Genomic DNA, 25348 nt, shown 5'->3' with positions numbered 1-25348 from the left:
AGAGAGAGAGACAGAGAGAGAAGGATATACAGGGGGAATATAGGATAAAGGAAAATGTATAGTTAGTAATCATTACTGTGAAAAAATACAGTGACTTTCTCTGATAAAGACTTCATTTCTTAAAACATAGAAAACTGAATCAAATTTATAGCAATAAAAGGCATTCTTCAATTGATAAATGATCAAAAGATGTGAACAGGCAGTTTTCAGAGAAAGAAATCAAAACCTTCTATAGTCATATAAAAGTATTCTAAATCACAATTGATGAGAGAAATGCAAATTGAAAAAACTCTGAGGTACTACCTCACACCTGTCAGATTGACTAATATGACAGAAAAGGAAAATAACAAATGTTGGAGAGGATGTGGGAAAATTAAAACACTAATGTACTATTGGTGAAGTCGTATACTGATTCAACCATTCTGGAGAGCATTTTGGAACTATGCCCAAAGGGCTATAAAACCATGCATATCCTTTGAATAAGCAATACCACTACTATGTTAGTATTTCAAAGAGATTAAAAAAAAGAAAAGGATCTATGTGTACAAAAATATTTATAGCAGTTCTCTTAGTGGTAGCAAAGAATTTGAAATCGGGGTGATGTCCATCAACTGGGGAATGGCTGAAAAAGTTATTGTATATGGTTATGATGGAATACATGTTCTAAGAAATGATAAGCAGGATGCTTTCAGGAAAAAAAAAACATGGAAAGACATGAACTGAAACAAAGTGCAATGAACAGAACCAGGAGAACATTGTACATAATAACAGCAATATTTTATGATGATCTATTATGAATAATTTAGTTATTCTCAGCAATAAAATGATCCAAGATAATTTTGTAGGATTTATGATGAAAGGTGCTATCCCTCTCCAGAGAAAGAACAGGTAAAGCCTGAATGCAAGTCAAAGATATTTTTTCTTTGCTTTCTTTATTTTTCTTGGGGTTTTGGTTTTTTGTTTTTGTTTTTACAGAATGAATTACAAGGAAATGCGTTTTGCATGACTACACATGTATAAACTATGTCAAATTGCTTGCCTTCTCAATGAGGGGAAGGAGAGGGAGGTAGGGGATTCCAAACTCAAAATTTGAAAAAAAAAGAATCTTAAAATTGTTTTTATATGTAATTGGGAAAAATAAAATACTAAATTTAAAAAAACCCACTCGGGTGCAAAAAAAAAATGCTAGTTATACTTCCATTGTAATATAAACAGACAAATGCTAAGTTGCATCTTAACTTAAAAAAAAAAAAAAAACTCTGACTTCAGCCCTTTAATCCTACAGGCAGCTAGGTGACTTCGCTGATAAAGAGTCAGGCCTGGAAGCAAGAAGACCTAAATTCAAATCTACCCTCTGACAGTTACTGATCCTGGGCAAGTTACTTAACTTAGTTTCCTCAATCATTAACCTTCTTCAAAGGGTTGATGTCAGGATCAAATGAAATAGTATTTGCAAAATTCCTGTCCACTGTAGAAGCTAGCTATATAAATACGTATCCCCTTCCTTTCTCACTAAAACATTGTTATTGGACTTAGGACTATCTCACCAATCTACTAAAACAGTATTCTCAAAGATAACCAAAAACTGTTTTCCCCCAAATCTAATAAGCTATTTTCAGTCCTAATCCTCTGTGATTTCTTACTTGATACTCCCTCACCCTTTTGCCTTCCTAGACACTTAGTATTCTTCTTTCTATTTTAGCTCTCTAACTGGTTCTTTGCTTTCTCCTTTACTGAAGGTGTATCCCTTTTCCTATCTTTTAATGTGGTAGTATGATCTGTAAGGCTTTGTTCTTGGTTGCCACTCTCCTCCTGGAAATCTCATATACTCCTCTAGTTTCAATGACCACCTGAAAAGAGGTGCCTCCTAAACTAATAGCTCTAATAATCAATATTTCAAACAGCTTTGTAGCTCCAGACATGGATCTCTACCTGATGTCAGGACATTTCCACCTAGACATTCCAGTGACAACTGAAATTAAACATTAACAAAAGAGACTCTTAAACCGCCCCCCCCCTTAATCTGATCCTCCATATTTATTATAACTCTCTAAGGCAGGGGTGGGAAACAAATCCCCTTAATAAAAGGATTCATTCAATGAAGTTTGTATTTAGTCAAAGGGCCACACTTGAGGACCTAGAGGGCCACACTTGAGGACCTAGAGGGCCACACATGGTCTCAAGGCCACAGGTTCCCTACCCCTGGTCTAACTCATTACATGTAAATAGAGGTGGCAGGGACTTAATGTGTCCCCTAATCTATTTTCCCTATTTTATATATGAGAAAGCTGAGGTCCGGAGATGTTAAAGTGACTTCTCCAGTATCATATAAGCATAATTATGCATCAGAGGCAGGATTAAAATCCCAGTCCTCTCAAACCAAATCCATTGTTCTTTCCACTACCCCCATGGTACCTTCTCTATCAAGTTTAACACTCTGGACTGACTTCTGTTCTTCCTTTCTCTTTCCCTGTCAAATCTAATAAATTACATATTCTAGTCAATTTCACTTAAGTAATGATTCATATCCAACCTCACTCTATTCTCACTGCTACTACCTTAAATAAAGTCTTCATTTCCATTAGCCTAAACCTTTGAAATGACTCCCTAGCAAATCTTCCTACTCTCTCTTCCCTCCAATTCATCCATCACATTTGCCTCCAAAATTATCTTGCTTATGCATAGATTTGAACATTTCACTTTTCTCCTAAGAATGATCAGTGACTTCACAATTTCAAATTCTTTCTGCTATTCAAAATGCTTTACAACCTGGCATCACCACACCTTTCCAACCTTATCTCATATTACTTTACTTTATACACATTCTTCTCCAGTTAAACTAGAGCACCCTCTGTCCTTGACAAATTCTATACTTTTTGTCTGTCTGCATTTGATCATGCAGTTCCCTATACGTGTCATCCCCTCCCACCCCACCCTTCACCTGTTTTACCCCATTGTTAACGTGTACCTCAAATGCTACCTCATCCAGGAAGACATTGCTGATCTTAACTGGTAGTGACCTTCTCCTTCAGACCTTACACAGTACTTTGTTGTGTAACTTGATGGTGCTGCCATTGTATAAGGTTATTATTACAGTTACCTATGTTCACATTTTATCCTTATAACATACTGAGAGCTCCATGTGGTGTCTTAAATAAATCTTGCACTTTATCTAGCACTGAGTACAATGCTTCTTGCAAAGTAGTGACTTAATAGCTTGACTAAAGGAATGATAACATACATGGCATGTTAATACAAATAATGATTAACACAGATTCATAGTAGTTCAGAAAGTCTTCTGGCTTTTCCCCTTTTAATATTTTGTCTCACAAAATTTTCAACAGTCTTCATCATACTCATCAATGGCCCAGAGTTGATGTATATAAATATCAGTAGCCTAGAGGGGCACCTAATAAAGAGGATAGAGGGCCAGTCTTGAAGTCAGGCATAACTATTTTCAAGTCCCTCAGTCATCCTGAGCTCCTAAAAGCTCAACCAGAGGTGACCAAACTCCAGAAAATCTAACCAAGAAGAAAGGGCTGTGAATAAAATCCTGGTAATATCTGTTTTCTTAGAACCAGGACAGGTAACTTTGGGAAGGTCAGTTATCCGGTTTGAAGACCATGATAATTTGAAGGCAATCTTCCCAACTTAAAAGAGTTGCAATGTACTCTGATGAAACTACAGATATGTTATTAATAAAATTTATAACTAACATTTATATAGTATGTTAATGTTTACAAAGTGTTTTGAACATATTATCTCATTTAATCCCCACAACAACCCGGGGAGTGATTGCCATTATTATTCATTTTATAGATGGGAAACTGAGTCTCAGACAGGTTGTCATTTTCACAGTCATACAGCTACTAAGTGACAAGGAAGAATCTGACCTCCTTATATAAATGTAGAAATGGAAGGGACTTAAAATATCACTTAATTCAATATCCTCACTTTGTTTATTGGGAAACTTGAGATCCGGGTTTGAAGGAATACTGTTCTATTGAATTTGTTAGATAAAGCAAGGGAGAAGCAGGATAACTATATTTAACTTTGTTGGCATGACCTGCCTCACACAGTTGTGAGAAAGAAAAAAAACTGCCCATATCACATAGGTATGAAACCCCAGAATTAAGAGTTGAACCCATATCCATACCTAGTCCCCTCCTATCTTCGCAGATTTCTTAATCCTTACTCCTTTATACATACTGTTCTTATCCAGTGACACTGCCTTCTTGCTGTTCCAAGACACTTCATCTCTCAGCTCCAAGCAAATCCTCTGGATGGCTGTCTCTAATGCCTAGAATGCTCTCCCTCCTCCACTGACTGACATTTCTGACTTCCTTTAAGTCTCAACTAACATCCTATCTTCTCCAGAAAGTCTTCCTCAACCATTCTTAATTCCAGTGCCTTCCCTCTGTTAATTATTTCCTATATATCCTGTCTATAGCTTGCTTTGTATATATTTGTTTTCATATTGTGTCCCCCATTAGCTTATAAATTCTTTGAGGGCAGGGACTATTTTTACCTCTTTTGGCATCCCCAGTGCTTAACACAGTTTCTTCCACATTGTTGTTGTTCAGCTGTTTTTCCATGATATCTGATTCTTCGTGACTTGATTTGGGTTTTGCTGGCAAAGATAGAGGAGTAATTTGTCATCTTCTTCTCCAAATAATTTTACAGATGAGGAAACTAAGGCAAACAGGGTTAAGTGACTTCCCCAAGGTCACACAGTTAATAAGTGTCTGAGGCTGGATTTGAACTCAGGAAGATGAGTCTTCCTGAGTCTAGAACTAGCATTTTATCCACTGCACCACCTAGCTGTTCTTATCTAGCACATAATGCTTAAAATATTGATTGATTGGTTTATATCCTTGGACTTCAGAATCAGTGCTATTCTCCACTAATGCTCAGCATAATTAAACAATAATTTTTTGGGCTACCAATAGTTATCTATATCCTGCTTGGAATTTGCAGGTCTTGAAAAGGCTGCTGAATGATCCATTAGCCAGAAAATATTTAGGGAACTGAGGCAGATGAATATGGGTAACATAAAGCTAACACAGAAAACCTGGGACATGTATCATTTACCAGCATTGTTCCCATCAATCTGAAAAGACAATCACAAAGACAAAGTACTGTTTCTTTTTTTTATTATTTTTTGTAGTTTCCATTTAATTCACAATCTTAACTCTGTTGTTTGTTTCTCTTTTTTTGTGAGATGAACACCTGTTTAAATTTCTTAGTGTTACCTGCTTCACAAAGTTGCTGTGAGAAAAAAAAAGTAATCTTTGCAAAATATAAAGTACTACGAGTTATTGGTATTATCATAATTACGTGTAAGATTTTGAATATTAGTGTCTAGCATATCCCTCCTGATCATGTAATAGCAATCTATTCTTTTAATCCCCCTATATTGGAGTATAGTTTTGCTAAAAACTAGGTTTGGTGGAAGCCAATCATAGATTATTTTCCATTTCAGTAGACAGGTTTGCATTGATTCAATTCTTTTTTAAAATGAATATTGTTTTCTATATATTCTACATGAAAGTGTCCATTGCATTCTTGTAGGTTCAGATATTTTCAATGAGAAAATATCTTGATTTTTAATTGGAAATCTATGAGAATATTTGATTAGATTAACAGAAATTCTACAGACAATCAATTTTTGCTTAGCTTGATGTCAGTACGTACACACCATCAGCAGTATCTTTCTCCTTTCCTGCTGTTCATCTCTATAACCTGAAGTCAAATTTATGAGCTACTTTCTTGTGTCTGTCACATCTTCCTTAGAGGGACAACTTGCATGAAAAGCACCACTAATTCAATGTTTCTATGGAACTTTTAGCTTATTCATTGATTTAGCAAGTCTTTCATGAGTACCTACTATATGAATTATATTATAATTTTAGACATTTAAAAGGAAATGTTTACCTTAGAGAGAAAAATAAGATAAATGTGATACTGGAAAGACGAAGAACCCCTTAAAGCAATCTACCAAATTGATCCTGAAGAGAACTCATCTGGTTTATTATTTTCCAGTGGCATTTGTGACATACTATAAGTATTATTTGCTTTTCTATCTGGGCATTAATTGCATTTGTTTTCCTTTTGAATACACACTTTTAAAAAAAGTTTGTTTTACTCTTTAAAGAGCAGGCTTTTCCCTGAGAAGATATATCTCCAGTTTTATGATGGAAATGGCAGATGACATTTGATTTAATTTTTTCAATTTGAATAACAAATTTTAGGAATCCACTCATTCCATTATATGAAGTATAACTTTAAAATGAAAATGTATATCAACAAAATACTAAATACACACACACACACATGCACGCACACACAAAACCACTGAGCACACTATGAACCAGGAATATTTTCAGTGGACACAGAAGCTCTTAGTGACAGACACTTTTTAGGTGTAAATTTGAAGACCAGCCCTTCAGAGGCTGTCTGTTTACTATCAAGTACTGTTTCTGGAATTCACCAGGTGAACAGAGGTGCCTTACTTGTGACATTGTGGTCTAAAAAATCAAGTATAAGCTGACTATTACTAGAATTTAACTTTTGGTGCAAAGAATATATTCTCCATTTCTCTAATTAGATTGTGTATCCTTGAAGGCCATGGAGCATTTTTTTTGGACCCCTGATCATTGGCACAATGCCATACATATCATAGGTGCTCAATGTTTAGTACCAGAGGTGAAGTCAATTGTTAACAATATACTTCAATTCTAATGACTTTTGAAGTTAAATCAAAAACCAAAATTTCAGAGAAGCATAATCATTGTTGATTATGTTAGGACCTAGGGGTGGCTAGGTGGCGCAGTGAATAGAGCTCTGGCCCTGGAGCCAGGAGGACCTGAGTTCGGATCCCACTTCAGACACTTAACACACACATACACACACACACACAAGCTAGCCATGTGACCTTGGGCAAGTTACTTAACCCCAATTTCCTTCCAAAAAAAAAGGCAAAAAAATAATTATGTTAGGTCCTTTTCAGAGCTTTCTCACATTGATGGCATAGTTCTCCCAAAATAATTTAAAGAAACTTCGGTAAAAGAGTAAAGTTGGAACAGCTGATCAAAGGATAAAGAATCTCAGTTATTGATTGGGTTGTTGTTATTCATAACCCAACATGAAGATCTTAATTCAAGAATATTCAATGGGATCTGCCAGTTTACAAAGGAAGCCTCCTCACCCCATTACTTCATTATGACTACTATGATTGCCAAAGAAAGCATGAAGACCTTAGTTTAAAAGCATCTGATGGGATGTGCCAGTTTACAAAGGAAACCTCTTTGGCCTCATAATCCATTTGGACTGCTTTGATTACCAGATAGAAAGTCTATATCAGAGTTGGTACAACTGATAAAAAACACTTAACCAAAACAAGAAGGACAAAAGAGTCTAGAAACAGCCTCAGCCAGGAAAAACAATCATGTTGACAAAAAGAGAAAGCATTGCCACAGGTTATACTTGTTTATAGTACAAGATCATTAGAAAATTGCTATAGAGGAGAAAAATCAAAGCAAAATTGCCTGACTAAACATCCCCAAAAGATGCAGCAGAAGGGAAAGCAAGCATTGTAGTAGATAGTGAACTGCACCTGGAGTCAGAAAGACCTTTGTTCAAATCCTGACTGAGACATTTATTAGCCCCTTGATCATGGCCAAGTCACTTTCCCTCTCTATGGCTCGGTTTTCATATGTGTAAAAATAAATTTATTGGCCTCAATGGTTTTTAAGGTCCCTTTCATTTCTAAATCTATGAACCTATACTTTATGACTCAATTTAAGTCAGAAAATCCTGAGAGCATTTAAAAATAAAATTAAAGGGGCAGTAAATAAATGAAAAATCAAACAAATTGGCTAATATTTCTGTTGATATAATTTTTATCATCAATGTTAAGTAGAACCCCAAAATTATAGCTTTACCACTTAGGTATTTTATCTTCTATCAGAGAAAATTGAAATGGAAATTTAAAAAACTTCAACCTGACGAACAGCTACAGCTGACCAAATACAAAAGTCGCCTTGCTGGAGGCAGTCTAAATTTAAAGGCAGTCTAGATATCTCAAAAAGGGAAAGAATACTAAAGAATTAAAAATATTTATTACCCCAAAAGAGAATGACAAAACATCAGTGACTACTGATTCTGTTTTCTTGTTTTTACGAAAACCTAAAACCGTGGTATTTATGAATATGTATTTTTATGTATGTGTATAGACAAGAGAAATAGTCACTTAACTTTTCATTGCCTCAGCTTCTCCCTTTGTCTAAAAGGGGATAATAATGACATCTACCTCCCAGAGTGGTTGTGATGATCAAATGAGAAATTTTATGCTATCATAAGTTATCATCATTCTGTATCCATCATGGGGTCCTCTGGATACTTGTTTCCAGAAAACAATATCCTTATTTGACCATGACCTAACACATTTCAGGGCCCTCTTAATAAAATTCATAATCACTCAGAAGATATTAGTCAAGCTATCCACACAAGAAATATCACATGAAGAATATATATTGCCCTGATTTGGGGCACTCACATCATGTAATGTGCTCTTAGTCCTGTATGGGGGGACCTAGAGACCATCTAGCTCAATCCTCTTATTTTCTAGATAAGGAAACTGAGATCTAAAAAGTTACATGAATTGCCAATTATGGTCTCTTGACTCCCAATTAAACACTCTAACACAGAAATCTGTGAAAACCTCAAACCCAAAATCATACATGAACTATTGGGACACCAAAAAGGAAAGTTCTATTTATCCATAGTATAGTATGAAGGCAATAAGTATCCAAGATGATTTCAAAAGAAAGAATGAGAATGACAAATTCATCCACTTAATATTGCCACAGATTGCACTGAAATCTAGAAACAAGGTTTAATCTCACCTATGAATTAAATCACAGGTGAATTAAAAACAATACCTTCTCTAATATTTTCTGATCACTTTTTTTTTGTTTCCAGATGGCACAGTCATATCTGAGAAACATAAAGAATTGTTTTTTCTTCACTATTATATATTATAGTATAGTATATATTCTTCATATTTATAGTGTGTATATGTAGATATAGATAGATGATAGATAGATAGATGACACATTTCCAATAGACCCTTGTTCAGAGATTCAAATAGTAATATGAGATCTTAGAAATGTTATGGAAAATATAAATAATTTTAGGATAGAGTGAAGCATACCTATATTCCCTGCTAACAGGGAAGCTGATGCTGTTGAATTGTTTGAAATAGAGAATTCTGAGTAACAGTGTGTTTAGCAGACTGAGTGTCTGTATTAAGTAGAGCATCAATATGTGAACTGGTAGTAGGAGCCACCAATCTGCCTAGAGAAGGGAAGAGAAAGGAAAGGAAGGCAAGGGGGTGGAGAGGATATACGTGAAATGGCAAAGAAAGAATAGGGATGGGGTTTGAGGAGAAAACACAGAGATTAGTATATATATATAATATATATGTATATATATGTTGAATATTTGAAAAAGGAATGACCTATCTTGATTTGATTGAAGAATCATCATTGTGTTTCATCATATCAGCACAAATGATCAGCTCTAACTTCCTCGCAAGAAGTTGAAACCTTCTTCCAATTATATTCAACACAAGGTTAAACTATATTTTTAACATTACCAACAGGAAGGAGTTGGGGATGTAGCAAAAAAAAAAAAAAAAACCTTCCCCCTGAGCTGTCAAGTATGTAATAGGAGGTGAGGGACAATAACTTGGCCATGGCAAGCTGTGCACTATTTAGGATAAAAATCACAAGACATTGTTTTCTGAGAAGCAAGGGTATGAAAAAAAAGAACATCAGATGTTATTTCAAACTCAAATTTGTGTAAAAAAAGAGGAAAACTTCACATGGATTCAGGGTGTAAGAGAAAGATGGAGACAATGATTTCAGTTTGTCAGCTGGGGTTTTGGCTTTTCCCTTTCATAAAGAAAGCTATTTTTAATACAGCTTATGATTCATTTGGAGGTCTCATTAGCATTAATAATGATAGTGATCATATTGTGGTAAAACAATATCTGATAAAAAGCAAAGCAGGTGCATAAGTAGGAGCTTATGGGAGGGGGGCATACAAGTGTAACAGTTGACATATCATTATTCAGTCCATTTTCTTCATGAGAGGTATGATCAGACCTTCATAACTTTGAATTCCTTCTCAGATCTTTCTTCCAATCAACCATAATGCTTTCTTTTACCTTTTGTCTTTTTTTTCTGTGCATATGAATTATTGATCTCCATGGATAGGAAAGGGCCATAGTTTGCCTAGGTGACAGCCAGAGTGAGTCTGAACACTATTACTCTTGGCCACAGAGATTTTTGGAAGTTTTCAGCATCTTGTGATTGGTAGCTGCCCTTGTCAGACTCTCTTTCCTGTCCTAATTGACAATGAACAGTTCCATAAGAGAAGACATCCTCTCTGCCTAATGCCTCATGGGTATTCTTTGCCATCAGACATAAGCATTAGGAAGAACTATAAGGCAGCCTCAATACCACTGAGTTTTGTTATTGTTAGAGGGAGGGGAGGGAGAGAGAGGTTCACAGAATGAATGTGATATTTTAACAAATAGAGATAAATATAATTTCACAAGTGTCAACAATAAGAAAATGGCACTCACTATGTGAATACAGTAATACAAAGGGGATATTTTGCTTTAAAAAGGATGAGAGTTCTAATAAAAAGGGAGAAATAAGATCTCATAGTAAGAGGACTTGTATGGGTATGGAAATGCACAGATTTGAGGGTGAAAGAATAGTAAGGAGAATTGTGTAAGGAGAGAAGTAATGAGAAACAGAAATTACCTTCCTGGTTGAAATATACTATAGATCTTCCTGCCAAATAAAGGAGAAGAGAATTGTCTAATAGAGATTACAAAACTAACATAAGAACAAGGTATTGCAGTGTTTGGGACATCAACTAGTTATCTAGCTATCTGATAGAATATTTTTTACTTCTAAAATCAAAGTGTCTAATAAATTCTTCATGTATCTTTCAGAAAATTTACTCTCAGGAGATTAAAAAACTTAACTGATGTTCTGTAGTAAATTTTATATCAAAACAAGAAATGTTACCAATATAAAAGCAATGGGAATCTTCAGGAAAAGTGACCAAAGAAGGATCACTGGATATAATTTGACATATACTCTAAACACTGGGGAAGTAGATACCAAACATGTCAAGGGAACAGTAAATATGGTCACACAGTCATAGTCTCCAAAGGGGAAGAGGGCTGCAGAGAGATAAAAGGCTCTCTAAAATGTCATTTTGAGAATAGGATAATAAATTATAATTATAAAGAAAGAAAGGGAAATATGTTAAATAATGTAATGCTACACAAGGAGCTCTCAAATGAGTTCGTATTTTGAAAGTATATGTACAAAAGATGAAAGCAGGTATAAGAATTATCAAGAAAGTTAAAGTGGTCAATGAATTACTACTAGTGGAAAAGTCTAAAGATATACCCACATATGTATATATGTCTGTGCGTATGTATATATATATATATGTGTATATATATACATATGCATTTAAATTTAATCTCTGTATATATGGAGAAAATGGATTTTTTTCTTTCTTTTTTATTTCTCCATATATTTTTTAAACCCTTTCTGTTGCCTACAATTTTCCATCATTAGCAAAATCATTGATCTATTTCAGGGAGAAAGAGAAAGGCATATTAAGGAAAATAGTAGCATCTCTTCATTTTGAGGAAATTCCTGGTGTGGAAATTCCCTCTAAAACAAAGGGTGTGTGTGTGTGTGTGTGTGTGTGTGTGTGTGTGTGATGGACCCTTTTGACAGTCTGGTAAAGCCGATGAACTCCTCAGACTAATTACTTAAAATGTATAAAATAAAATACATAGGGTTACAAAGGAAAGATACATGAATTTATTGCATCCACCATGTGCCAAGTGTTTTACAAACAGTATTTTATAATGAAACTCACAGTAACCCTGGGAGGTAGGTGCTATTATTATATCTACTTTTCCAGTTGAGGAAGCTGAAGAAGGCAGAAGTTGTGATTTGCCCAGGGTGACACAAATAGTTAAGTATCTGAGGCAGGATTTGAATTAGACTCTTCCTTATTCCAGACCAAGTGCTCTATCCTCTCCTCTAGACCATTTAGTTGACTCAAAAAAACTGATTATACAGAAATAGTCATCACTTTTTTTTTAAGTTCACAGTCCCCAGGTTAAGAACCCCTGATCTACAGATAGGACTAACAACTCTTCCATAATGTAGAATTTTAAAGCATTTATTATGTCACTAAAACATTCATTGCTTTTCCCCAGAATTACACCACTAATATCTCTCAGAGGTGGGCTTTCATCCCCGATTAAAAAAAAAAGCATTCTCTCCACCAAACAACACTGTACACTATGTTTGATTTCCCCTCTTCCTTCCTTTTCTTCCCTCTCTTCCTTCCTTCTTAGTTATTTCATTGTTATAGGGGATTTCCTACAAGAAAATACCTCCCACCCAAGTCGACCAGCAGCTGCTCAGTAATGTGGTCAGCAGAGCTGGCGGTGGGGAGGAGCCAGTAAGAAGTTAGGTGGCCCCCTCAGGGTGGCACTTCGAGGTAAGTAATTTTGGGTCAGAGTCGAGCCTTAAACCTAGGGCTCTGGGACTGCAGATCACTTCACCACCGCACTTCTCAGGCATTGGTAATTTCTTAAATGATCCCTCTGGAGCCAGTACCAAAAGAAAGGATATAACGCCTCTCTGTCGGAGTACATTTAGTGAAACTTGTTGCTCTTCCATTACTGAGACGACTGGGTCTGCTTTTCTATGGGGGGGGGGGGGGGGCAAGGGGGGGAGAACTATGTGTCCTGTAAAACAAGTATATACCCCAAATCTTTAGTGGAAGGAAAATCTCCCTACCCTGTAGCACCTACCTGCTGCATGAATGGAAATGACATCTATCTACCACCAATACTTTCTTTTCAGTATAGATTGGGGGGGGGGGGGGGGGAGGGGTGTCATTGACATCATCAGATTGATGCTGGTCACATGTTCCCCAGTGCCTTTCCCTCCTCCCTTCCTCTCACCTTTGCTCACTCCTATTCCCAACTCCTTAACCTGCCTCATCTATCACTCAGAGAAAAGGGACTTGCATTTTGCTATCCAGAAGGCAGTTTCCAGCTGGAGTATGAAATATAAATTTGTCAGGGAGGGTGAAAGAAGCTTTAGCTTGGTGCTTACCTAGGATCAGGAGAGAGAGGGGAAGGACCCACGTCCATGCCCCCTCGGTAGGTCCCTTTTTCTGGGTATGGGATTAATTGTGGGATGCCACTGGCAGTGCCTTGTAACCTGTGAAACGGACAGGCAATAAGGCAGCCGCACTCCTTTACACCCAAGGGGACTTTGATATTTGCAGTGGTTTCCCTTGGGGGGAGGAGGGGGGAAAGGAGTGCTGTTTGTGTGTGTGTGTGTGTGTGTGTGTGTGTGTGTGTGTGCGTGCGTGCGCGCGCGCGCGCGCTCCAGTCAGAATCATCCCGTGGAACCAGGGGATGGGACCAGAGTCTTCACTCTCCTCAGTCTCACAGCTTTTTCACTCCCTCTGTCCTTTGCTTTCCTCCTGACTCCGGACAACCAGGCACAGGGCAAGATTAAATGAGAGCGCTGGGGTTCTCTTTCTCCCAGGCTTTAAGCTCCAGGTCCAGAAGCCCCAGGAGAAAGACAGTAACCCAACCCTCTTTCCCCCCGGGGAAACTCCACCCGCCCCCTGCAGCATGTAGGGCCGGGTGGGATAGAGATGGAGAGTTGGGTCCGGAACTCCTACCCGGCACAGTACAGGGACGCAGGGGGAGCCTCGAATCTCCAGTCCCCAGCCTACCTAGCCATCTCGGCTACTGTCTGACCAGCTGCTCTCTACCCTTACCCACCCTAGTTGCTGCCCACCCACCTCCCCATTACCTCAGCACGCAGCCCCTCCCTGCGTGATGATGCAAACCTGAGGAGGAGGGGGAGTCGGGGAAGGGTGGAAAGGGGAGGGGAGGAGGGAGTGGGAGGAGGAGGAGGAGGCTGTGGAAGAGAGGGAGCCCAACGACCATTTAAAGCGATAGCAATCCCTTCCCGTTCCCCAGTGCTGTGCTGCTGGGGAGCACGGCGAGGAGAGGGAGACAGTGAGAGCTAGAGAGAGAGAAAGAGAGAGAGAGAGACAGCAAGCAGGAGCGCAGTGCGCCCTAGTCTGGGAGGCAACACGGGACACCCCCGTCGTCTCTTCAGTCCCCCAGACATCCCCCCTGCTTTGCATGAAGGAGACCCCGGGGGCCCCAGCTGGCCAGAGCAGGGCACCTGGGCATCGCAGCACTCGCCACCGCCGCCGGGGCCGGGGCCGGGGCCGCCTCCGCCACCGCCACCACCACCGCAGCAGCAGCTTCAGCAGCAGCGGCGGCCCCAACTGCTCCAACACCATGCTCCAGCTGGGGAGACTGTTCCATCTCCTGACTTTGATGAAGTTGCCCTGTTGTTTGCTGGAGGTGCTCCTGGCCGCTGCCGCCGCGGCTCAAGGCCAAGAGATGTATGCCCCTCACTCCATCCGACTCGAGGGGGACATCACTCTAGGGGGGCTCTTCCCCGTGCACGCCAAAGGTCCCACAGGCGTGCCATGCGGGGACATCAAGAAGGAGAATGGGATCCACAGGCTGGAGGCGATGCTCTACGCCCTGGACCAGATCAACAGCGATCCGGAGCTGTTACCCAATGTCACGCTGGGCGCGCGGATCCTGGACACTTGTTCCAGGGACACTTACGCGCTGGAGCAGTCGCTCACTTTCGTCCAGGCGCTCATACAGAAAGACACCTCCGATGTGCGCTGCACAAACGGCGAACCTCCAGTCTTCGTGAAGCCGGAGAAAGTAGTGGGAGTGATCGGGGCTTCGGGGAGTTCCGTGTCCATCATGGTAGCTAACATCTTAAGGCTATTTCAGGTAGGGTTCCCAGCAGTAGTGCGGAAAAGGCTCGGGTCGGTCTCCGCGCCTCCCGTCGTAAACCCGGCCCTGGGGATTGTGTCTGCTGCCCGGCGCTTCTCTCCCTGCTCGCTTTCGGGGACTCCTAGGGGATGGGATCTCAACTCACTTAATTCTCCTTTGAGTGCCTAGGCGGGTTCCTCCCCAGGAGAGAGTCATTCTAGTCGCTCTCCTTCTTTCCTTGTCTCCCTTCTCTCTGATGCTCCCATATATATATATTTTTTTCTCTCTCCTCCATCATCTTTGGATTTATTGCCCTATTTACAAGAAGCAATCGGGGGGGGGGGGGGGGGGAGTCCTGATTTAAATAGATTTGCACTCGAGTGAAATACAATCTGCTCGCGTGCCTGTCCGGGTGCTGGGGGTTCCTCCTGAGCTGGTGCAACACAGGGAATAAATATTAAAGATGAAATGACGATGACAACTGTTCCTTCTTCAGTGCCCCCACACACACACCCATTACTACAGCCCCTCATCCCAGGTTTCTTCCGGGGTTGCTTCGGTGGGGAAATTCGGAGACGGTTGGGACGACACTTCTCTTAAACCTTGGACGGCTCCGAAACCCCTCAGCTGAGTCGTTCTTAAACACCAGGAGGAGATTCCCGGAGTAACGTCTCAGTAGGAGGTCGAATAGCCAGCCCTGAAGCTTCCCTTTTGCAGGGGCTAGGATGAATCAGAACCCGGGGAGGAAGGAGAGGGATAGAAATGGAGAGGGAAAAAGGGACCCCAAATTGCCACCTCCGCTATGTGACGCCCTTGGTGGGCTAGCCGCAGACAACTTCATCTTCCTAGATTGGATTTAGAGACCTAGTCACTTTTCAGACATTCCATTCTCTTTGTACTTAGCTCTATACAGCCCAGAAATGAGCTCGTTAATTGCAAATAGTATTTCTTAAAAATTCTGCACTAAGAGCCTGCTTCTCCTCGTTTTCCTGTGCATAATTCTATAGTGGAGGAAAAGTCTTGCAAACAAACCTCCTTCCCCAGTCCAAGCCCGAAGTCCCACTCCCTGCAGCCCGGACACCTTAAGTGAAATTCACCGAGGTAGCTACTGGTAAGAGGCACGTAGTGAGCGACCGAAGTATGCGTTGTGCAGAGATGGCTCTGCTTTGCTCGCATCGTGTTTCTGTCTCTGAGTTCAAGAACCTGATTGATAAAATGAAATGAAAGCCAGTTTTCTGAGAGGTTGGAGGCACAGGGGCAGAGGTGTTTGGGTTATACTGCAGTGTTCATTTCTGCCTGCCTGCCCCTCTCCCCCGCAACACACTCACACCCTGTTTTCTTTAACTAAGTATCTGTTAGCCCACCAGCCTGCTCTATGAGACTTAAGACAGAACCATTAAGAACATTCTCTCTCTCTCTCTCTCTCTCTCTCTCTCTCTCTCTCTCTCTCTCTCTCTCTCTCTCTCTCTCTCTCTCTCAACTTTTCCAATAAATTACATTCTCCATATCTTGCAGTCAATCCCACCACTCCTGTCAGGATGAAGCCAAAACACAGGTGCTCATCCTTTTCCTCACACAGTTTTCAAAGGCAATATCTTCAGGAAGTCGATCTTTCCTGCCTAGATACCTCCAAGGGAGCTCTCTCTGATGAAAAGCAGCATGTCAAGACACCACCTCAGGACTTAAGTTCTGTGTTTACACCCAGAAGATTGGCAGCCCAGAGCCACGGCTTGTGCCTGGATGAATCCCTTGCCCAGCCACCCACCCCAGTTCTGGCTAGCCCCTTGTTTTGTAACCTCATGTTTAACTATGCCACCTTGGAAAAGCTGATTCTTTCTAATGGGAGGCAGCTTAGGCTCTGGGGATGTGGATTCCACCACTCTGATAAGAGATTAAAGGAAGGACCAGGGAAATAGTGCAGCTCTTCAGAAGACTGAACCAGAGAGCTGTAAGACTTAGCAATTTAGATAAACAAATGGGGAAGAACAGTAAACCCTGTGTGGTATGGCATCTCGTTCTGGGATTCCTAGATGGGGAGAGGGAGGGAGGGAGGGAGAGAGAGAGAGAGAGAGAGAGAGAGAGAGAGAGAGAGAGAGAGAGAGAGAGAGAGAGAGAAGGCAAGCTCTTGTTCACTTTTTTGAAAGGGTCGGGGAAGAGTCCATTTGCCTCTTTAAACCACTGTGGATAATGCTGCAGAGTGGGCCTGTATGTGTGAATAGAATAAAATGTGAAAGCAAAGGAGGGGATGGGGAAATCTGACTGTTGGAAGGTATATGATTTTGCCTCACTACATCTAGAGAGGACTCATTTCTCTTCTGTTTTGTCAACTGAAAGGGACTCCTCAAGAAACAGCCTTTCTCAGTGATTTGCCCCAACCACTCATGCACACACACACACACACACACACACACACACACACACACACACACACACACACTCACTCCTGGGCTCAGAAGAAATGGAAACAAATACCAGTGGCAATGATGTGGGTGGAGACAAAAAAGATATAGTAGTAAACACTGTAATTTTTCTCTAATTTGCAAATTGCTGCTATTCACACTGGATTGAGCAGCTGAGGCTTTTTGTGGGAGAAAGAGCCCCTGCTTTCACCTGCATGTAGAGAGAGGGGGAGCTGGCTGGAGGTAGAAGGAATGCGACAACTTGTAGCTGGGATCTCTATGGTACAAGCTAGATTTAACTATTCACGTGGGTGTCTTTCTTTTTAACCATTGTCCAGCTCCCTTTTAAACAACAACAACAAAAAGTTATTGAAAAGGATAAATTCAAATGACCTTTTACACTTTGAAAGTGGGCTATTCCTGGCCAAGTCCTCTGCCCTTCTGGTGTTTCTCAGGCTCTGTGGGCAAAATGAGCAGAGAAGAGGGAGAATGCAGAAAGACAGTGGTAAACAGACTCATCTTTCAAAGGCACAATCAATTAGAAGGAGAGAGAAAGGATGGCAGGCAGTACCTTCTCTGGGACTCAGGGGTTTGTCTCAATTAAGATTGTTCTACATTAAGAAACCTCCAGGAAGAATTATCTTCTGGGATCCCCAAATCACTTAGTTTCTTTTTGTGGGTTCATTGTAGGGATTCTTTTCAACTTGTGTGCCACTTCTCAGGATTTGAATTTGTGGTGAGATAATGTTTTCAGTTTGGGAGGGGTGTACAGTGACAGCCCTTAGGATTTCTGGTGTGGAGTAGGGTATAAAATTCTAGGAAAGGTAATGAGATAATAACAGAGATAATAGTTACTGCTATACCCTCTCCCAAAGATTGCTATGATGTTCCTTCTGGTATATCAGGACCGACAGAACTTGTGACTTCCCTGGCCAGAGCTACTGTTCAGATGTGGATAATTACCATTTCTCTGTTTTGCCTGCTGGTGTCAGACCCTAGATTTGAACTGAACCAGTCATCTGTCTCCACCACACAGATGCAGAACTAGCTTGAAAATGACATGTCTACAGCAGGGAATCACATCCAGTAAGCCTTTTAATCCTAAGAACTTGAGGATAATGAAATTAATGTGAGGCTATAGGGCCATGCCAAAAAGAATACAGTCATTGCATACTTAGCCGATGATTGCCATCCAACCTACTGCAATGTCTTTTCAGCATTTTACAAAGCATCAGGGAGGAATTTGGGAGAGATTTATTTACAAAATCAAAATGAAAGAGGCAACAGCTTTGGTCAAATAATGCTTTGCTAATGCCAAATAAGATTAAAAGTAAATTAATATTGACTATGAAGAGCATGTGTGTGTGTGTGTGTGTGTGTGTGTTTTTAAATAGACTTATTATGTGGGTATGGCTTAGAGATTGAGAGGTTATATAATATGGTAACCAAAAGATAAATAACCCATGACCATTGTTTTATGTGGTACAAGTAAGACATAATTGTAGTATAGAGTAATGGGAACATTTTTATTCAAGGCTTCTTTCTCTTTTATTGTATTGAAAGAAAACATTCTGAGAGTGCAAATTATCCTTACTTCAGACCATGTCAGAATGTACCAGTATTTCATAAGGAGCAACATATTCTAAGCCATGATCATGGAAGTGAATGGTACTCACTTCCATTTTTTTCCCCTAAAACCATCTAGATGGGGAAAGTGGCCAACTGAGCCGTGTTCGCAATACCTTATTGGAAATTCAAGCACATGGCTTTGGAACCATAAACGGACTGTGTTTGTAAATCGACCAAAGTTTCTCAATTATCCACTGCAGCTGGAAGGCAATCACTGCCTTTGGGGGAATATTTTATATATAAGTAGCTTTTCTTTTACTTCCTTTGCTTTCACTAAATTGTATGTAATTGGATAAAGCCAGACACCTGGGGCTGTTACGGAATAGCTATCTAGGGACAAGAGAAAGTGCATAAAGTTCAACTCTACTCATCTTAAAGCTTCATAACTATGGGTGTTAATGCTATTTGGGATATTCTCCAAAGCCATCTCTGGCTCAACGCTTACTGTGTTTCAGGAAATTTACAAGCAGATGGTGAGTGGGAATTTTTATAAAGGGGCATTTTTTAAGAAGAGCAGAAAAGGAAGGGATCAATCAGCAAGAAACATAACTCAAGGTACTGTGTTCATTTGTACATTTATACAGGTACCTATGGAGATCATTTGCTTTGAGGTTCAATTTACACACAGAAAGTCTTGCATAAAATACTAGGCAAATTGAAAGGCTCTAGCTAATCAAGTATTTACTTCAAATGCATCCTTCTCCTCAATACTTTAAGGCAGTATAATATACACTGGAGCTCCAAACTAGGAATATAGAGGGAAAAATGTGTTCTAGATGTAGACCTGTTACTAACAGACTGAGTGGCCTTGAGCAAATCATTTCATTTCTGTTCAACCCAATTCCATCAGGTATAAAATAAAGTAATTAGATTAGTCAGTTTCTTAATGACCTTTTTAGCTCAAAATTTCTACAATAAGTATTAGAGGAAACATTAATACTAAATATAAAACTAGCTTTGTAGGCTTAAGCCCTGGAAACAAGTTCTAACTGGGACACATACCTCACTAAATGATCATAGGCAAGTCCCTTAACCCCTCAGTGCTCCAGGCAGTTCTCAAAGACTACTGATTATTGTTTTAAGAACAACTTTGAGGGAATAAGTCACATTGACTATTACAAATAACCAAATAAATTATCAAGAACATATGAAGGAACATATTCTCTGTATCCAAAGAAGGAACTGATATGTAGATGTATGTATATAATGGATTTACATAAACACACTGTTAAGCCAAGCACAAGCAACTTTCCTGAGGACTGCTGCTGTGAACAGCTTCAAGGTTCTCATTACATTGTATAGTGAACTCTCTATTTATTCAGCAATAAATTAAAGCAAAAAATTCACAGAACTCAAAGTACAGCATCCACAATATTATAGAATAACAAATTATCACTAAAGTGGCCACATAGTTTTCACCAAACTGGACACAGTTTTAAACAAAGTGCAATCATTTAGTAAGTCCTTAACTCAACCATCCTTAAGTAGCAAGCCTCCTTAAGGGACACAAAGTACAAAGGTCAAGGTTCTCCATCACTAGGTCAAATTGTCTTAATCTCTCAGACAAAAAGTTTTAGTTCTTCTTAATTGGATATTAGTTTCCAATCATCCTTAATTCAACCATCCTGAAGAGGTACAGGATCCAGAGTATAAAGTCCTCCCACCCCTAGGCCACAGTAAATCATGATCTTCTCAGTTTGCATTAAATACCCAAGGAGAGATGTTTTCATCTTGACTTGAGGCTGCCTCTCAGATTACATGGTTCCTCTTCCATGAGTCTAGCTCCTATCTTAATCCACCCAATTGTCACCTGGGTTCAAAGGCAGGCAACTCCATTCATGTGTACAAAAATATTTATAGCAGCTCTTTTTGTGGCAGCAAAGAATTGGAAATTAAGGGGATGCCCATCAATTGGGGAATGGCTAAACAAGTTGTGGTATATGAATGTAATGGAATGCTATTGTGGTATAAGAAACAAGGAGCAGATGGACTTCATATTTACGTGGAGAGGCTTATACGAACTGATGCTGAGAGAGAAGAGCAGAACCAGGAGAAATGTGTACACAATTACAGACACAATGTATGTGTGACAACCAACTTTGATGGACTGGACTCTTCTCAGCAATTCAGGGTTATAAGTCAACTCCAAAGATTCATGATGGAGAGAGATGTCTACATTCAGAGAAAGAACTAGAAAGAACAAAGTTTGAATGCAGATTGAAGCAAACTATCTGCTATCTTTCTTTTTCTCGTTTGGTTTTGTTTCCTCTTTCCCATTGTTCATTCCATCCTATATAATCCTTCTTTATAACCTGACTAATGTCTAATGTGAAAGTATTTGCAAATCCTATACTTGATTGTATGCTGCCATGGGGGTGGGGGGAGGGTAGAGAGGGGAAGAAAATTTGAAACTCAAGGAATTGTGGAACTGAATCTTGTAAACTAAAAGTAAACAAACCAATTAATAAAGACCAAAAAAAAAGGGGGGGGGGCAGGCAGCTCCCAACTCCCCGCCTAGCTCCTTGTCCAGTTCCTGTTCCATAGTGAAGCTCACAGTGTCCAGTCCACCTCAAGTCCTTCACAGTTTCTGTTCCTGGGAACACAAAGCTTAACAAAGCCAAAATAACATTCACTCACATTGCTGGTATCATCATCAATTTACTATCTGTCTGTGAAATCAACACAGACCCACCAATAAGGTCTGAGAAGTCAACACAAATCATCTGTAAAGTCCCAGGACCTCCAAAACCTTCCTCCAGGACTTCTGTAAACAGACAATCAGAAAATCCTCCTTCAGGACTTCCAGTAAGGTCCCAGGGTTTCTGTAGAAAGTATCACAAACAAACATGAACACAAACAGAACAGACAAACATATGGAATGCTGGGATACCACAAGTTTTCTCCTTCTTGCCTCTGCTACCACAAAAGTTCTCTTCTCAGTTCTTTTAAGTTCTTTTCAATTCTGCTCTTGTCTCAGTTCCTCTCTCTTCTCAGTTCTGCTCTCTCCAGTCTGGCCTTCTCCTTATATATGGTCATTAGCTCCTCCCTTTCCTGTTGCATCAGCAACAGGAGTTCACAAGTTCTAGGGTTCACAAGTTGTGGGGTTTACAAGTTCTTCTCAACAAAGACTTGATATAATCATGGGAAAGAACTGAAACAAAGTGTCAACTAAATAGTTGAAACAAGGTGTTTACTTCTTTGCTTGCCATTACACACACACACACACACACATTTTTGCCTAATGGTAGTCATTGCTAGGGCCAGGGGTGAGGGGATGGGAAAAAATTGGGGGGGGGGGAGTTACATGATAAACTTTATTTTATACTTGAAAGGAATAGCAAGTCGTAAATAGCTGATTTCTAGTTTCATGTACAATCATTTTTTTTTAATTCTACCATGTTATGAAAATGCTGGTTTTATTTTTTAAGTTCAAAATAAATATATATATTTTTTAAAGACTGCTGAGAAGTTGCTGATGTACATTTACAGAGTAACTTTCTTTATCATTGACTTATGAAATCTAGGGCCTGCACCAAAATTGTGTGTATGTGTATATTATATCTAGATCAGAAGTTCTTAACCTGGGGGTCTGCGAGCTTTAAAATATGTGTGTATGTGTATATATATACACATATATACACATGTGCATATATATGTACATAGATGGGAATGTATGGATACATACATATATATGATAGGCTTATTTTGGTATATTTGATTTCCCAATTAGATTATTTGTTAGATTATTTAATTTTATGTATTTAAATATATTACTTTGAGAAAGGCTTCACTAGTCTGTGGGTAGGGGTCCAAAACACACACACACACACACACACACACACACACACACACACTAAGAAGCTCAGAGAAAGATAGCTGCTCTGTAGTTAATCATGGTAAATATGGGTATCAGAACACAAAAAGAGTCCTAGAATGTTGATGGGCCTTCCCTAACTTCCACATTTCTTTTCTCAATAGGCCATATCGAATATGGCCAGTAGGCCATAAAGCAGATATTTATTAAATATCAACTCCATGAAAGCTTAGGTCAAAGTCTCAGGCTTCATAGAGTTGACACTTTCATAGGGAAAGAAACACATACAATCATAAGACACAATTTCACATGACTACTATATATGAAAGATGCAAAACAAAGTGTTGTGAGATATCCAAGGAGAAAAATGGGAGGAGAGGGGCAGAAGCAGTGAAAGCTTCATGGAGGAGATGATATTTAAATTGGGATTTAAAGAAAGGTAAGATTTCAACAGGTAAGGATATTCCTGGTATGGTTGTTAATATTCAGTCATTTCATTTATGTCCAACTTTTCATGACTCAATTTTGAGGTTTTCTTCACAGAAATACTGGAGTAGTTTGCAATTTCTCTTTCCAGTTCATTTTACAGAGAGGAAATGGAGGCAAACAGGATGAAATTATTTGCCCAGAGTCACACAGCTAATAAATGACTGATGTCCAATTTGAAATCAGGTCTTCCAGATTCTGGGTCCAATACTATAGTCACTGTGCCACCCATGGTACAATTTTTTTAAAGGCAATTATAGCATATTAGAACTAAAAGGAACTTTTAAGATCACCCAAGCTCCTTCATTTTATGGAGGAGAAATCCAGGGCTGAAAAGTATAAGTAAAGGCATTTGCCCAAGGTCACTGGCTCCCAAGTAGAAAAGCCGCAGGTCTGTGATGCTAGCCCATGTCATCTGCTTCCCAATCTAGTGTTCTTTTTGATGTATTGGCACTATTACTTGGGGGAGGGGGTATGTGCAAAAGTCCCAACTTTCTTTAACTCCTTAACAGTACCACTCAATAGTAATCTAATACATCTTTTGACCATGTCTATTGAGCTAAGTGACTTTCAGCAGTTTGAGAAATTAAGTAGTACTTCTTGGCTCCACAAAAGCCTAAGAACCCTAATGTTCAAAGGGATATTGTCTTCACTACCATGTTAAGACAGTGATTTTTATCTCAGGGCAATAAATATTCCTCCAAATAGACTTTTCATTCTAATGGCTACTCTTATCTTGATCAATTCCAATTCTTACAGATCTTAATGGTGATTCCTAAGCTTTATTTCATTCATTCCACTCTTCCCATAGCCCTAAATTATTAAATCTGTCATTTAGATGGATATGAGAAATGTAAAGAATATATCAACACAGGTGGCAAAAGTCAGATTGATGCAGGCCTGGAAGTATTTTCTGAGAGATGCAACATTAGTGTTTTTGTGGGCAGTGGGGTGGCAGAGTTTCCAGTTTAATGGATTATTTCACTTGCTATTACATATTGCCACTTAATAGTTTTATAATTGGTCATGTACAGGATTTCTCAGCTTTCAACAACGCATTTCTCCTTTCTTCAACTACACCCTTCTGTTGTTCAGAGAAGGTCATAAATTAGTTTTTGAACAGTATTTAGCAGGTTATTATTATTGTACTTTGTTTAAAATATTCCACTTATGAATGTAACAATTAAGCATGTTTGCTATGTTTTAGTCTTAGAAAAATGTCATAAATGTTTTAGCATGGGGAAATAGGCAGTCAAGTTTCCAAGGAGAAAATAATGTGTAACTGATTGGATTAGGCAGTATAGTACAATAGAAGGCCCATAAGATTTGGAGCCACAAAACCTTAATTCTGACCCTGCCCTTTTTACTACCCATGTAACCTTGGACAAGCCATTCAGTAAAATCAAGCACATTGGACTGAAGGACTTGTGGGGTACCTCTCAGCTGGAAATCTGTATATATTCCCTGGAAGGAAAGGTTTCAAAGTAGAGTGCATAGAGTGATAAACCAGGAGCCAGGAAGATCTTCTTTTCACACCTTTAATACTCCACTTTTTTTTCTGGGAAGCCCAAGCAACTTTTAAAAATTTATCTTATAAATCAGAGATGAATGGATTTTTTTCATAAGTTTGTTCCAGGACTCAGTTTCCAAGAAACAATGATACCAGAAGTATGATATAAAAGGTCACAATTTCAAGATTTTCTCTTCGGTTTTACCTTGTACCCTTCTTATATCTGGTGTCTAAGAGGAATTTCACATGTATTAATTACATTTTTACTGTTTGCTTTGAGGGATATAATTTAACCTTGCAGACTAAGTCCATATGATAATGGAATCATTGTAATAGCTTCTCTTTAATTTAGAAGAAGTGCTATATGCCATCTGGGACAAGAAATGTGAGTGTGTGTGTGTGTTTAAACACTCCTACATAAGAAAAGGGAAGTTCAGAAAAGCATCTATGTAGCTAGCTAAAGTTTTCTATTTAGGAGGACAAAAAGGAATGTTTTGATCTCATAATATAGAGTATGCCACTAACTTCAAATAAATTCTTCCAGATAATCTTTCAGTTTTATA

At 39.3% G+C, this 25348-nt stretch overlaps 1 protein-coding gene across 1 annotated transcript in view; it reads left to right on the top strand.

Annotated features, from left to right (window-relative positions):
- Nucleotides 1-14073: 14073 nt before the first annotated feature.
- The window catches only part of LOC138158096 (metabotropic glutamate receptor 7-like), a 345256-nt gene continuing 333981 nt past the window's right edge, over nt 14074-25348 (top strand). Inside the window, exon 1 of the mRNA XM_069084053.1 lies at nt 14074-14965. Coding sequence (XP_068940154.1) covers nt 14288-14965 — 678 coding nt within the window. The 5' untranslated portion in view covers nt 14074-14287. The remainder of the gene's footprint in view (nt 14966-25348) is intronic.

The sequence above is a fragment of the Petaurus breviceps genome, unplaced genomic scaffold (genome assembly GCF_028583685.1).
Source record: "Petaurus breviceps papuanus isolate PSGF00001 unplaced genomic scaffold, PetGlider_PUasm1.0 174, whole genome shotgun sequence".
NCBI classification, from domain to species: Eukaryota; Metazoa; Chordata; class Mammalia; order Diprotodontia; family Petauridae; genus Petaurus; species Petaurus breviceps.
This window is presented reverse-complemented; position numbering and strand designations above follow the sequence as displayed.